The sequence below is a fragment of the Protopterus annectens genome, chromosome 5.part0 (assembly GCF_019279795.1).
Source record: "Protopterus annectens isolate FY-2018-M chromosome 5.part0, PAN1.0, whole genome shotgun sequence".
NCBI lineage: Eukaryota > Metazoa > Chordata > Ceratodontiformes > Protopteridae > Protopterus > Protopterus annectens.
Window position 1 is genome coordinate 418080936 of NC_056735.1, and position 12106 is coordinate 418093041.

The following is a 12106-nucleotide window of genomic DNA, read 5'->3' on the forward strand; positions in this document are numbered from 1 at the left end:
CCCTTTCTGTATGACAAAATATCTTTCTCAACCATTGTATTGATGTTCTTTCAAGGATCTTTCAAGTTGATGTATTGTTCATTTTTCCACTGCTTAGAAGTGTTAGCTTGCAGTGCAGAGAAAAGCTTTGAAAAATACAATGCAGACCCTAAGATTCCATCCTAGGATAAATATTCTGTGCTTGTTTATTACTTATATGTATGGCATTTTCTGTTACTTATGATAATTGTAAAGGCTTTACCACAGCTACTGTTAGACAGATAAAATAACTTACATTCTTTTTTAGAATCAAACAAGGTTATGTGCCCATTCTGTTGAGCTTTGACTTCAAGTATAGCTTCAGGGCCACTTTCTTTGAACTCAGAGGCTGAGCCTCTTGTTTTTTTCTGGATAGTTCTCCCAAACATAAAGACAAGGATAAAAAGAAGAAACCTAATGCTGACAAGATTAGGGAATCCTCTGCATATACTCAGCCTAAAAGGCCTAGGACAGAGGAAAAATGGACTTCCACTTGATGTTCATAATTTGATCACTAATTCAGTAGTCTAAGCTATATGGGTTATATCCTGCATAGGATATGTTGGACAGCCTCCAAAGCTTAAGGGCACCTTCCATGTGCCTATGCCACTGGCAGCTTAAGCAGAGCTGTAGAAAATCAACAGTCTGGACACCAAGCCTTCAAGGCTTTCTTGTTGCTGAGCAGTGCTCCTCTTTCAGGCTTTTGTTGGTCAATGGTCAGCTACCATTCATCCATAGGTGGACAGATAAGTTCCCTTTGGTGAAAGACTTCCACATTTTAATATGATGACAGATACTTAACTTTTTTTGTGTTTTTGGACTGTCACTTTTCAGTTACTTTTAACTGTGAAGTGTTACTTTTTACTTTTGTGTTTTGATTTTCCTGGTGAAAACTTTGCTTAAATTAATTTTAGGGGCTGGGGTAAGTGTATATTGTGCTTTTCATTGTGTTTTATGTAGAAAACTCTTCTTTTTCTTTCTTACCCTTTGTCACTGACTGCTGCTGTCAGTGTTACTCAGATTTCATGCTTTATTCATGGAACAATTTGCTGGTCACAGAAAAGAACATTTCAAAATAGCCTTGCCCCTTTAGCAATCTACAAATTTGCCTCAGCCATGGATGGGTGTCTATCTCTGGTCATTTTTGAATCCTCAGAACACTGATCTTCCTTGGTTTCCTCTTGTGTAGCCCCTTTAGGTACCATGGACTGTGGTTAGATACATCCTCTGTTGCTGTTGGAGTGTCTTTAGTGAGCATAGAAAAATCCATCCAGATTAGGATGCGTGTTCCCTGGGGAGATGTCCCTGACAGTCATTGGTCTGCGTTTCTGTAGGTTCCTGTTAAAAAGAAGCAGAAAGTTGAACGTTTATCTTCACCTGTCTCAGTTACTTTGGTGAGGAGTGACTTACTGGTTTTAGATCAAGGCTTAGTTTAGGCTCTTGACTGCTCTCATCCTGGGTTTACTGGTAAAAGAAAATAGGATTCTTCTTTTTGTTTAATGAACAAAGGAATTATTTTGAGGGAGCAAATGGTGTCTTTTCTCCTCAGGTTGACTGATTGTGATTCTAAGGAGAGTGTTTCTTTGGATTGTACCTTGGAGTATACCTAATAATGCTTTATATATTTTTATAGATTCAGTTTGCTCTTTCTGTTGATTAAAACATGTCTGAAAGCATAATTAACAGAACTTAATGACCATCTATACTTTAAATGAGTGTAACTACATTATATTAAATAGTATTTCAGTAATGAATTGTGGAACGTAATGGCCATTTACACTTTAAATAACTGTAACTTCATTATATTAAATAGTATTTCAGTAATAAACTGTGGAACTGCTGATCTGCATTGTTTTGATGCTGCTTATGTCTCTTATTGTGAGATGATGCTGTTGTACAAACACTTAGTCATATGTGTATAAATGTTTCAAAATAAATAAATTTTTATGTATATTAAGTTTAACAGCCCTTAGTTAAAATGAATATTGCTTATAACCTATGTGTCTAAATCTTCATTACATTTTTGCATTATTAGTGTTATAACAGTATGACTTTATAAGAGTAAGATTTCTTGCTGTTGGGTTTTATATCTAAAGGTATTTTTAAATCTTTACAACCCATGTTTCTCTTTTAAAGCAGTGATATGACCATGGATGGTAATAGTATCATGTTTGATTTTCCTATTTCTTTGATAACAGAATTAGTTCAGAATTTCAGTATGATTAGACAATATTCACAATGCATACATTCTTTACATTTTCAGATATCAAGATGGCCATGGAAACGTGGAGTATACAAAGTTGCTTTCTGATCTGAACTGGAGGCAGAATCCTCTTTCACCTTCTCTGACACTGCAGGCTTCTACCTTGGTAAAACCAATACCTGTATTTATATCTAATCATATAATGGATCTGGTTTCTTAACTTGTACATCTTTACAGATTACATGATATAATTTGCCTTTTGAGGTGAAGTACAAAGTGTTAATACAATACTTCTTTGATTAATCTACCCTCTATTAGAAACTTGGTCTAAAAAAACATAATCATAATAAAAACTACCCTTCAGTAGATACCATCCTCTAATGACATCAAAATGGGAACAGCTATAAGAGCTACTCAACTACACTGCACTACTAGAACTAGTCCATAAATGTGTGCAAGCTCAGCCATGAACAACCTTTAGTAAAGGCAGATGTAATGGATCACTGTCAAATTTCTGAGCTGTGAACATTTCAGGAAACTACATCAAGTCATGTGCATATAAGGCGTGTCTGAAACTTCTAGCCTTTATTGTAAAACTGTTATACTGGCACTCATTTTTTCTTAATTTGCACTTTTTTTTATAAACATTCTATGGCTAAAATGCAAAGATAAGCAAGGCACTATATAAGGGATAATTCTGAAGAAGTATAAGAAAAGAAGTATAGCCAGTAGGTGTGGTTGCCTATAGTTTTTTTCAGGTGTGAGCAAATTGGATTAAATATTACATTACCTGTAAATAATATTTAGCAGTTGAAATAGATAAAGGTAATAATAATAACAAGTGCACCACATCATGAGGAATGTTCCTCATTTTGAGTCTTAAAAAGTCCATGTTCCTCGCAGTTCCACAATGAAAGGGTCTGTTACACATTCAGTTAGGATTTTTAAGTGATATCTATGATAAATAATACTGAATCATCAGGAGCACATTCTGCAGATGTTGTAGCTATCTATCTATATCTGTAGGCTTCCTAGTTTAAGTTGTTAGTAAGCTATCAGTAAGTGTTCCACATTTTGCCTGTTTGTTCCACATTAGGTGAGGTAATGTTCCACATTCTGCAGATGGAAGGCTGAGAGCTATGACTTAGTCTATCTTTTCTTGTCCGCCAAAGGGAAGTTTGGAATAGAGTTTTTTGGCTAGACTTGAAATGGTCTGCAGACCGATTGTCTAGTACTTGCCTATGAACATATGAATCTGTAAGGAAAAGTTCTTTCTTTAATTACTTATTGCTTGTTTGAATCATATCTTGGCCTTTTAGCCTTAAATGTGACTGTAATCATAATAATTTCTGTTGCTTTTAAAGTCCTGAGGAGACATATCACTATTTATTATATATGAAGTGTTGTGATGCCAATCCTGTAAGCGATGAAAGAAAACACACACACACACACACACACACACACACACACACACACACACACACACACACACACACACACACACACACACACACACACACACACACACACACACACACACACACACACACACACACACAGCAACATATCTACAGGTGGCTGTGATAATGCCCTGAGTCTAAATCACAAGACACTGATGAACAGATTGCCAGTACTGTTTTCCTTAAGAAATCACTGCCAGTGCAGTTTGTATGTGCGCAGCAGCAATTATTTATACTTTTGAGAGATTTCCCTTGATTCATGTTTGATCGACCACTAAGTTGGCATAAATATGTTGAGGGGTGTGGGGGGTTTACCCCCATACAAAAATTCTTAATGTTTGAGTTTTCACCCCTTGGAATTTTAGACATTTTTCACATTTTGGCTCCTCTTTTTGGATGGCATTTCATAGGGGAACCCAGACACACACACACACACACACACACACACACACACACACACACACACACACACACACACACATATATATATGAACAAAAGTTTTATCTCATCTTTTTCACTGACATTAGACTAGGAAGCCTAACATGTTCTGGTTGTTCTGTCTTCTTCAGAATTTATATTTCTATCATATCTGAGAATGTTTTTTTCTTTATTTGCATTTTTTGTAGGATAACTGTAGAAAAAATAGTAGTTTACAGTTAGGGAGTATCTGTTTTTTGGTCCGTTTTCAATTTTGTTTCTCTGCAGGCTCTCCAGTTAAAAAGGGCATCAAGAAGTGTGGCCAATGTAGTCAGAAAATCCCATCCTTCGACACCCATAATCTCTCTGTAGTGTGCTTAGAGCTGACTCACTTTTCATTGGAATGTGCCACAGTCAAGATCTTTGGGTCTCGATCTGATGTTGTCATTTTCATTCATTCCTCAATTTGTAGGTTTCAGATCCGACCCTTGAATCCAACTCGGATTTATTTATTTATTTATTTGCAGTTGTTTAACCAGGATAGTCCATTGGGCCTAAAGAACCCGTTTTCAATGGAGTCCTGGGGAGAAAAGCTCCACATACAGATAATACAAAGATTATAGTCCACATACAGATTATACAAAGGTTATGTTACACACATAGTTTACATTAGTAATTAAAGAAAAACATTGTAAGATTGCAGGGTACAAATAAGGAGTTATATGCTAGAAGCCAGCATGAATTTGCTGGTTAGGTTTTGAGAAAAAGGAAAAGAGGAGAAGTGTTGGGAGTAGCGAGTAGGTTATGAGGGATGTGTACAGGAGCATTCCCAAGAGGATTTTAGATGAGAGTGTAGGGATTTTTTAAAGGATGGTAGGTTGGTAATGGTTCGAATGCAGGGGGGAAGGGAGTTCCATAGGCGTGCTAGTGAGAAGGACAGGAGGTTTTGTCCAGGAGGGTGTAAGGATCTGTAAACTTCAATGAAGTTTTGATTATTAGATCTTAGAAGTCTTTGAGTTTTTGCATTTTGAAGGTAGATGAGAGAGAGGGACAGAGGGATGGCTGGAAAATGGGTTTATGTGCATAGGTGAGCTGAGTGTAGGAGAGGTAGTTAGGAAGCTCTAGCCAGTTGAGTTGGAAGAGAGGTTCACAGTGATGGGTGGATAATTTGTTACTGGTGGCGAATCTGGCTATTTTATTGTAACAAGAGGACAGCTTGGTTTTCAGAGAAGATTGTAGGTTTGTAAGAAGAGGGGCACCATAGAGAAGGGAGGGAAGGAGAAATGTGGTAGAGAGAGTAATTTTGGTAGTTGAGGTGAGGAACCGACAGACGGTAGAGCATGCCCAATTTTTGATGAGTTTTCTTTATATTTAGTAGCAGATGGGAGTTGAATTTGAGCTTGTCATCAGTTTGGACACCCAGTAGTTTGGCTTCAGATACCAGCTCAAGAGATGTGTTGTTTTAGCTGGTGATAGTGAATAGAGATCTATCAAAGTAATTTGTTTTGGAGGGGGTAAATATCATAAGTTTAGTCTTAGCAGCATTGAGTGCAAGATGGTTGTCTTTCATCCATTGTTCTGTGGTGGTGAAAGAGTCTTGGGTGAGTTTTAGGAGAGTTGGGAGAGATGAGGAAGCACAAATGATTGTGGAGTCGTCTGCATATTGAATAATGTTTGCAAGGGGGATAGAGTGGTAGAAGTCATTAATAAAGATATTGAAGAGGAGCGGACCTAAAATAGAACCTTGTGGAACACCTGTAGGGGTGTTGAGGAAGGAGGAGGTGGCTTTTTTCCATTTGACGGCTTGTTGCCTATTAGAGAGATAGCTAGTAAACCAATGTAGGGAAGAGGGGGTAAGGTTTAGGTTAGATAGCTTAGTAAGAAGTAGGTTATGAGAGATAGTGTCGAAGGCTTTAGAGAGATCGAGTAGGATGGTAGATACAGTGAAGCCAGAGTCTCTTGCTTTATTCAGTGTTTCAAGGAAGGATAGGAGAGCAGTCATGGTGCTATGATGGGGTCTGAATCCGTGCTGTGTGGGAATTAATAGATTGTTATCCAGAAGATGGGGAAGGAGCTGTAGATGGATACATTTTTCTAGAACTTTTGAAAGGTGAGACAGGATGGCTATGGGACGGAAACTGGTAATGTTATTATTGTTACCACCTTTGTGTAGGGTAATGATGTAAGCTTTTTTCCAGATTTGAGGAACAGTACTTTCTTGGATAGAGCGGTTAATTAGTATGCTGATAGGGAGGGCAATGGCTTCTGCAGCTATGCTAAGGTAATATGAGGGAATGCTATCTGGGGCATTGGTGCATGGTTTTAGTTGTTTCAGGAGTTTATATATGGTGGATGTAAGAATAGGAGTTAAGGAGAAAGGTGGGGGTGTGGTGTGAATGGGGGAAGTTGGAGGGGGAGAAGCATGAAGAGGGGTGGGAGACGTTGGAGGGGGAGAAGTCATAGGGAGAAGTGGGAGAAGTTGGAGGGGGAGAAGCAAGAGGAGAGGTGGGAGAAGAGTTAGGAGAAGTGGAGGTAGGAGAAGGAATGCTATTTGAGAAAGAGGAGGTAAGTTTGGTGATAGAGTCTATGAAGAAGGAATTGAATTGGGTAGCAAGATCTGTGTCATCTACATTTGGGCAGGGGATAGAGTTTTCTGTGGTTCTGGGTTTTAATCATAATCCGGATGCTTTACAAGCTTTGAATCCAAAGCTTGAGCTTGTCCTCTTCATCCCATAATGCCTCATTCCCCCTGATTACCTCAGATTTAATTTCCTGCTGCTGCTCGTATGACAAGCATTGAGTTTACGTCGCTCTTGAGCTCCTTCAAAGTTTTTTGTGATCCAAAACCATAAGTTAGCCTTGAGCCATGTCTTTTTCTTTGGTTCCTGCTATCCTCTCCTCCCTTTTTTCCTCTTAACCTAAAATCTTTAAAAAAAAACAAAAAACTTTGTTTGTTATAGTTAGGTTTTCTTCCTGCGCATTCTGCTGTACGTTCCTTTCCCTTTTCTCATTCTTTCTCCTTTCTCTATTTCTAGTTCTTGTTGCTGTTTTTTTTTTTTTGGTTTATCATGGCTGAAAAGTCAGATAATCCTTTGGGATTTAAGCAATGCACTTCCTGTGGCACAAGATTCCCTTATCTGATGTCCATAGGGCAATTACTGTCTAGGCCCAGTGCACCTAGACAGTTCTTGTGTAGTCTGTGAAGGCTTTACCCCATGGGTGCTGGTGGACCATAGAAACAAGCTCGTCCTAAAGGGCTTGCTTCCTACTTCTACATCTTCTGTGCCTTCTACTTCAGGGGCTGAATCCCCCATCAAAAAATATAAGGAGGCCAGGGAACATAGAAAGTATTCTCCTGAAAAATCCTCCTCCGAGCCACCAAAAAAGTTTCCAAAAACCTCGGATCCGAGACTTTTGGGTTCAACAGTACTTGTCTCTCCCTCTTCAAACCTCCACACTCCTCCAGTCTCTTTGGAGCCAGGTGCATTGACACATAGATATCCTCTCAAGTAGGCCTCTCCCAAGACAGTGTCCAGACCACCTTCAGCATCCTCCTCTGTCAGGTTTTTCTGGAGCTTGTCTGAGTATGAAATGGATAGACTGATGAGGAAATTTTTCAAGACACAGATCCAGATTGAGGGTTTGCCAGTTACGTCCTCTTCCAGATCCATGAGCAGACATTCTTCCTTCCACCCCATAACTCCTGCTCCAATCCAACCTCCTGCTTCAGAATTGTCATATGCATAGGCCCCGTGAACCGAGACGTCAGATCCGGTAGTAGTCATTACTTCGATTCCAACTACCTCCCTGATGCACTTGGCTCTGACAGTGTCAGAATTCAGCACATTTCAGAGCTGAAGCTTAGACATTGTGTCCAGAGGGCTTACTTTGACTCTAAAGTTTTCAGAGCCATCGCTTCCCCTTGGAGCCTCTGTGATCAACAGCCCAGCCCTGACCTCCCCTTCAGAGTGGAGGATTGCGGGGGCTCCAGAGAAGTCTGTTCTGACAGCTTCAGTTCCAGAGGGATGACTGTTGGATCCTCATAGTTCATCTGCCTTCAAGGTGGGGGAGAGGGTCCTCTCCCACCCTAGGGGACTCCCAGTTCTCCATCCATTGGATCCAGTCATCACCTCCATGGGATCTGTATCTGAGACCTCTTGTCTACCACTGGGACAGCCGGTCCCAGTAAGCCTCCATTCCCTTCCAACTGTAGAACCCCAATTCCTTCTAATAGCTTCCAGGAGCACTCCACTGAGGAGGTCCCTCAGAAGAAGAAGTGTAAACGAAAACAATTGGATTCCCCACAGGAATCAGTCACTACTGACACTGACATTCCTCAAAGTCAGTGTCACTACTGACACTGATTTTGAAGAAAAGGGAGGGGGCCCCCGTATCCCTACCTGATGACATCTCCTTCGCAGACATCTTAGTGATCCTCCATCTGAAAGGTGCATGGTCCTCCCAAAGCCCTAACCTGGAGGAAACAGTGCTTTTGGAAGCTTTTGGCACTGACCCATCTACTTTCTGGGTGCCCCCCCCCCATGGATCCACTTATTGACTTGGTATCTGCCAGGGCACGGAAGGAACCAGACACTGTAGAGCCCATACCCAAAAGGGCAGGTAAGATACTCAGTGCCCCCACAGACAGATTATGCTGGACTAAAGTGATCCCAGTCGATGCCATGATTGTTGTGGCAGCCACCAAAAAGGAGCTGGCCCAGGAAAGCTTCACTGTCCATCCCCCTAACAGGGAGTCTAGGGCCTTGAACAGATTTGGAAAGAGTATTTATGCTTCAGCTGTGTTTGCTAAGCGAGTGATAAACTACTTATCCCACTTCACCAGGATACAGAGGAACTTAATCAAGGAACTCTCTAGCTTGGTCCTTGAGCCCATGTCTGATGAAGAACAGAAGACCTTGTCCTCCAGAATGTGCCTTCCAGAAGAGCCACTCTCCAATTGACATTCGACTCGTTCATGAGGTTGATTTCTCACACTGGAGAGGGCACCTCAAGGGCCGCCGGTTTTATCATTTCTATTGGACACCATACCTGGATACAGTTGTGTGACTTTGTGGAACCCATCAAGGCATCATTTGTCAATGCACCCTTCGATGGTTCATCCTTGTTTGGCCACAAAATTAGAGACACACTCTGCTGTAGTGAGAAAGATGGAAAGACCCTGTCTGTTGTCATGATCCATTTTTCCACACCACAAAGATCCTTCTGCAGGAATCATCATAGTGGGAAAAAATTGTGATTCACGAAGTCTCAAGGTCCTTTTCAGGAAGCTCAGGGAGACTTTTCCCCCTGAGGCACAGGGGGAAACAGGATGGCAGATGCCACCCCTGGGGCAAAATGGGGTTTCGAGATTTGTTTTCAGACAGACCCTTCCAGCACCCCTGAAGGGTTGCTCAACTGCCCTGCTCTGGAGGCCGTAGTGGGGGGGGGCATTTGTCCTTGCAACCAGAAGCCTGGATAGCCATCACAAGCCACCAGTTGGTTCAAAGGCTCATTACCAGAAGATATTCCATTCCCTTTTTAATCTCCCCAAGCCAAGGACTTACCTCCCAGATGTACCATCCAGTCAGATGGAGGTAGTAGCTATAGAAATTGCAAAGCTACTCCAAAAAAATGTCATCCAGAGGTTCATCCCAACCAAGTCGGATCAGGCATTTACTCAAGGTTCTTTTTAGTCCCAAAGAAGACAGTGGACCTAAGGCCAATCTTGGATCTAACATCTCTGAACAAGTCAGTAAGGAACTCAAAATTCAGGATGGTCACGGTCCAATCCATCTTACCTCTTCTGATGATGAATGACTGGATGTGCTCAATAGACTTGAAGGATGCATACTAACACATCAAAATGGACAGGCACTCCAGACTATCTTTGCTTCAGGCTGGGAACCAGTCACTTTCATTTCCGAGTACTCCCATTTGGACTCACCGCAGCTCCCTGGGTGTACACCAAATGCATTTGGAACTGCAATGAGTTGGACCTCATCTCAGACTGTGGGGAGTCCATGTGTTTCCTTATCTGCATGACTGGTTGCTAACCACTTCGACCAGGCATCTACTCATCCAAGCCAGGAACTACCTGTGGCAACTAGCTGCCACTCATGGCATTACCGTCAACATGTAAAAATTACAGTTACTCCCTGTTTAACAGATCCTAGCAGTTCTGGACCCTCCAGCAAAATTAGTGCTCAGGGCATTAGGATGGATGGCTGCCACAATAACTCTATTACCTACAGCACACTTGCACATGAGAATCCTACAGCTGACATTATCAGTCCAATGGTCTTTACATCATCACCCACTGAACCACCCGATCAAGTTTTCATGTGTATGCAAAGATTCTCTCTGGTGGTGGCTTCAATCCTCCAAAGTCAACCAAGGACACCCCTTTGTTCTTTCCCCACCAAGCCCCATGTCCTGAAGGCTTGCCTGACTATTCCCCTCTGGCAATGGGGGGGGGGTCTGCTTGTCTTTCCACTGAGCAGCATGTATGGCCATCACACAGGACAACTGGTAAGAGAAACTGTATCTAAAGCCCATATCATGCCCTCTACTCATGCTTCTACCCATCAGTTTCTGCCATTTCCAGATATCCCACTCCACCAGAACGAAGCAGTAAAATGAGAGATTGTCGCTGTCTTGGAAAAAAATAGACATCCAGTAGGTCCTGCTACACTAGAGAGGGTCAGGAACCTGTTCAAGATTCTTTTTTGGTTCCAAAGAAAATCAAAGACTGCAGGCCAGTTCTGGATCTCAGTGGCTTAAATCATTATATCAAGAAGACTCCATTAAACATGGTCACAATGCAAGCAATTTTGCCCTATTTGAAGACAAAAGTATGAGATGTATTTGATAAACTCCCAGGAAGTTTACATCCACATCGCAATTACCAAAGTATTCAGGAAGTCCCTACGCTTCCAGCTGAGAACCAATCACTTTTAGTTTAGTGTACTGTCTTTTGGTCTCACCACAACCCCCAAGGTGTTTATTAAGTTCAAGGTAGTAGTCACAGCCCATATGAAACTAATAGGAGTCTGTGTATTCCCATATTTAGATACTTGGCTCTTACCTGCTACAACCAAGGTGTCCCTCATAGAAACCAGAGATTACTTGCTACAGCTCTGCCTATCCTTAAGTATTTCAATCAACTACGAGAATTCTCTCTATTGTGTTCACAAAATGCATTATGAGCTCTGTTCCCCAAACAATGCTTCCTACTGGCACCTGTATGCTTCCATATAGATATATCCCAGTTAGCTGTATGTAAACAAGCTCATTTCTCTCTCCCAGAGAAGAACCTCCATAACACTCTCATGTTAGGGGATTCACCTCTCATATTCACTTACTTTAAATTGTGAACTCTGAGACTGCCCCAGCATGATACAGGTGAACTTTAATTTGTGGTTTGTAGTACATTCATAACTCATATACCATAGTTTTTTTATCCTACAGTCTGTCTTATATTATTATCCTTATTATAATGGCATTCCATATGCCATTGCAATTATACTTATAAGTTTCGAACGAACCTTCTTATCCATACCGTATGGGGAGTTTTTAAGAGTAACTAGATTATGCAGTGATAAGGAGGAATGTTAGTAGGAGATGGATAGAACTGTTAAAATGCTTCAAAATACAGGATATTAAAGTGAAATTATTTGGGAAGATGTTAGAAAAGTTACTGCAAGGTATAATAGTACCTACATGCTATTAAATGAAGAAAACAGGAAGGTTAATAAAAGGACTGATTCTAATGTATTTATTTATTTTGTTACTAGATACACACTATTTTCAGAAAAAATTGGTAGTTTGATTAAATATTGTTGGGATGTTTTGAGAAGAGATAATAGCTTAGAACACCTTTATTCCAAAAGATTGAGAATTTCTCATATGAGGGGCAGAAACATCAAATATTTTCTGGTACATGGTAGGTTTCATATGCCCATGTTAACTAGAAATGGTATGGTGGGGGGAAGGGGCACCATCCCTTGT

General features: G+C 40.9%; 1 protein-coding gene across 1 annotated transcript in view; it reads left to right on the top strand.

Moving 5' to 3' along the window:
* EFHC2 (EF-hand domain containing 2) overlaps nucleotides 1-12106 on the top strand; it is a 1536365-nt gene that overhangs the window by 1358700 nt on the left and 165559 nt on the right. Inside the window, exon 14 of the mRNA XM_044072376.1 lies at nucleotides 2282-2387. Within this exon, the coding sequence (XP_043928311.1) occupies nucleotides 2282-2387 (106 nt within the window). The remainder of the gene's footprint in view (nucleotides 1-2281; nucleotides 2388-12106) is intronic.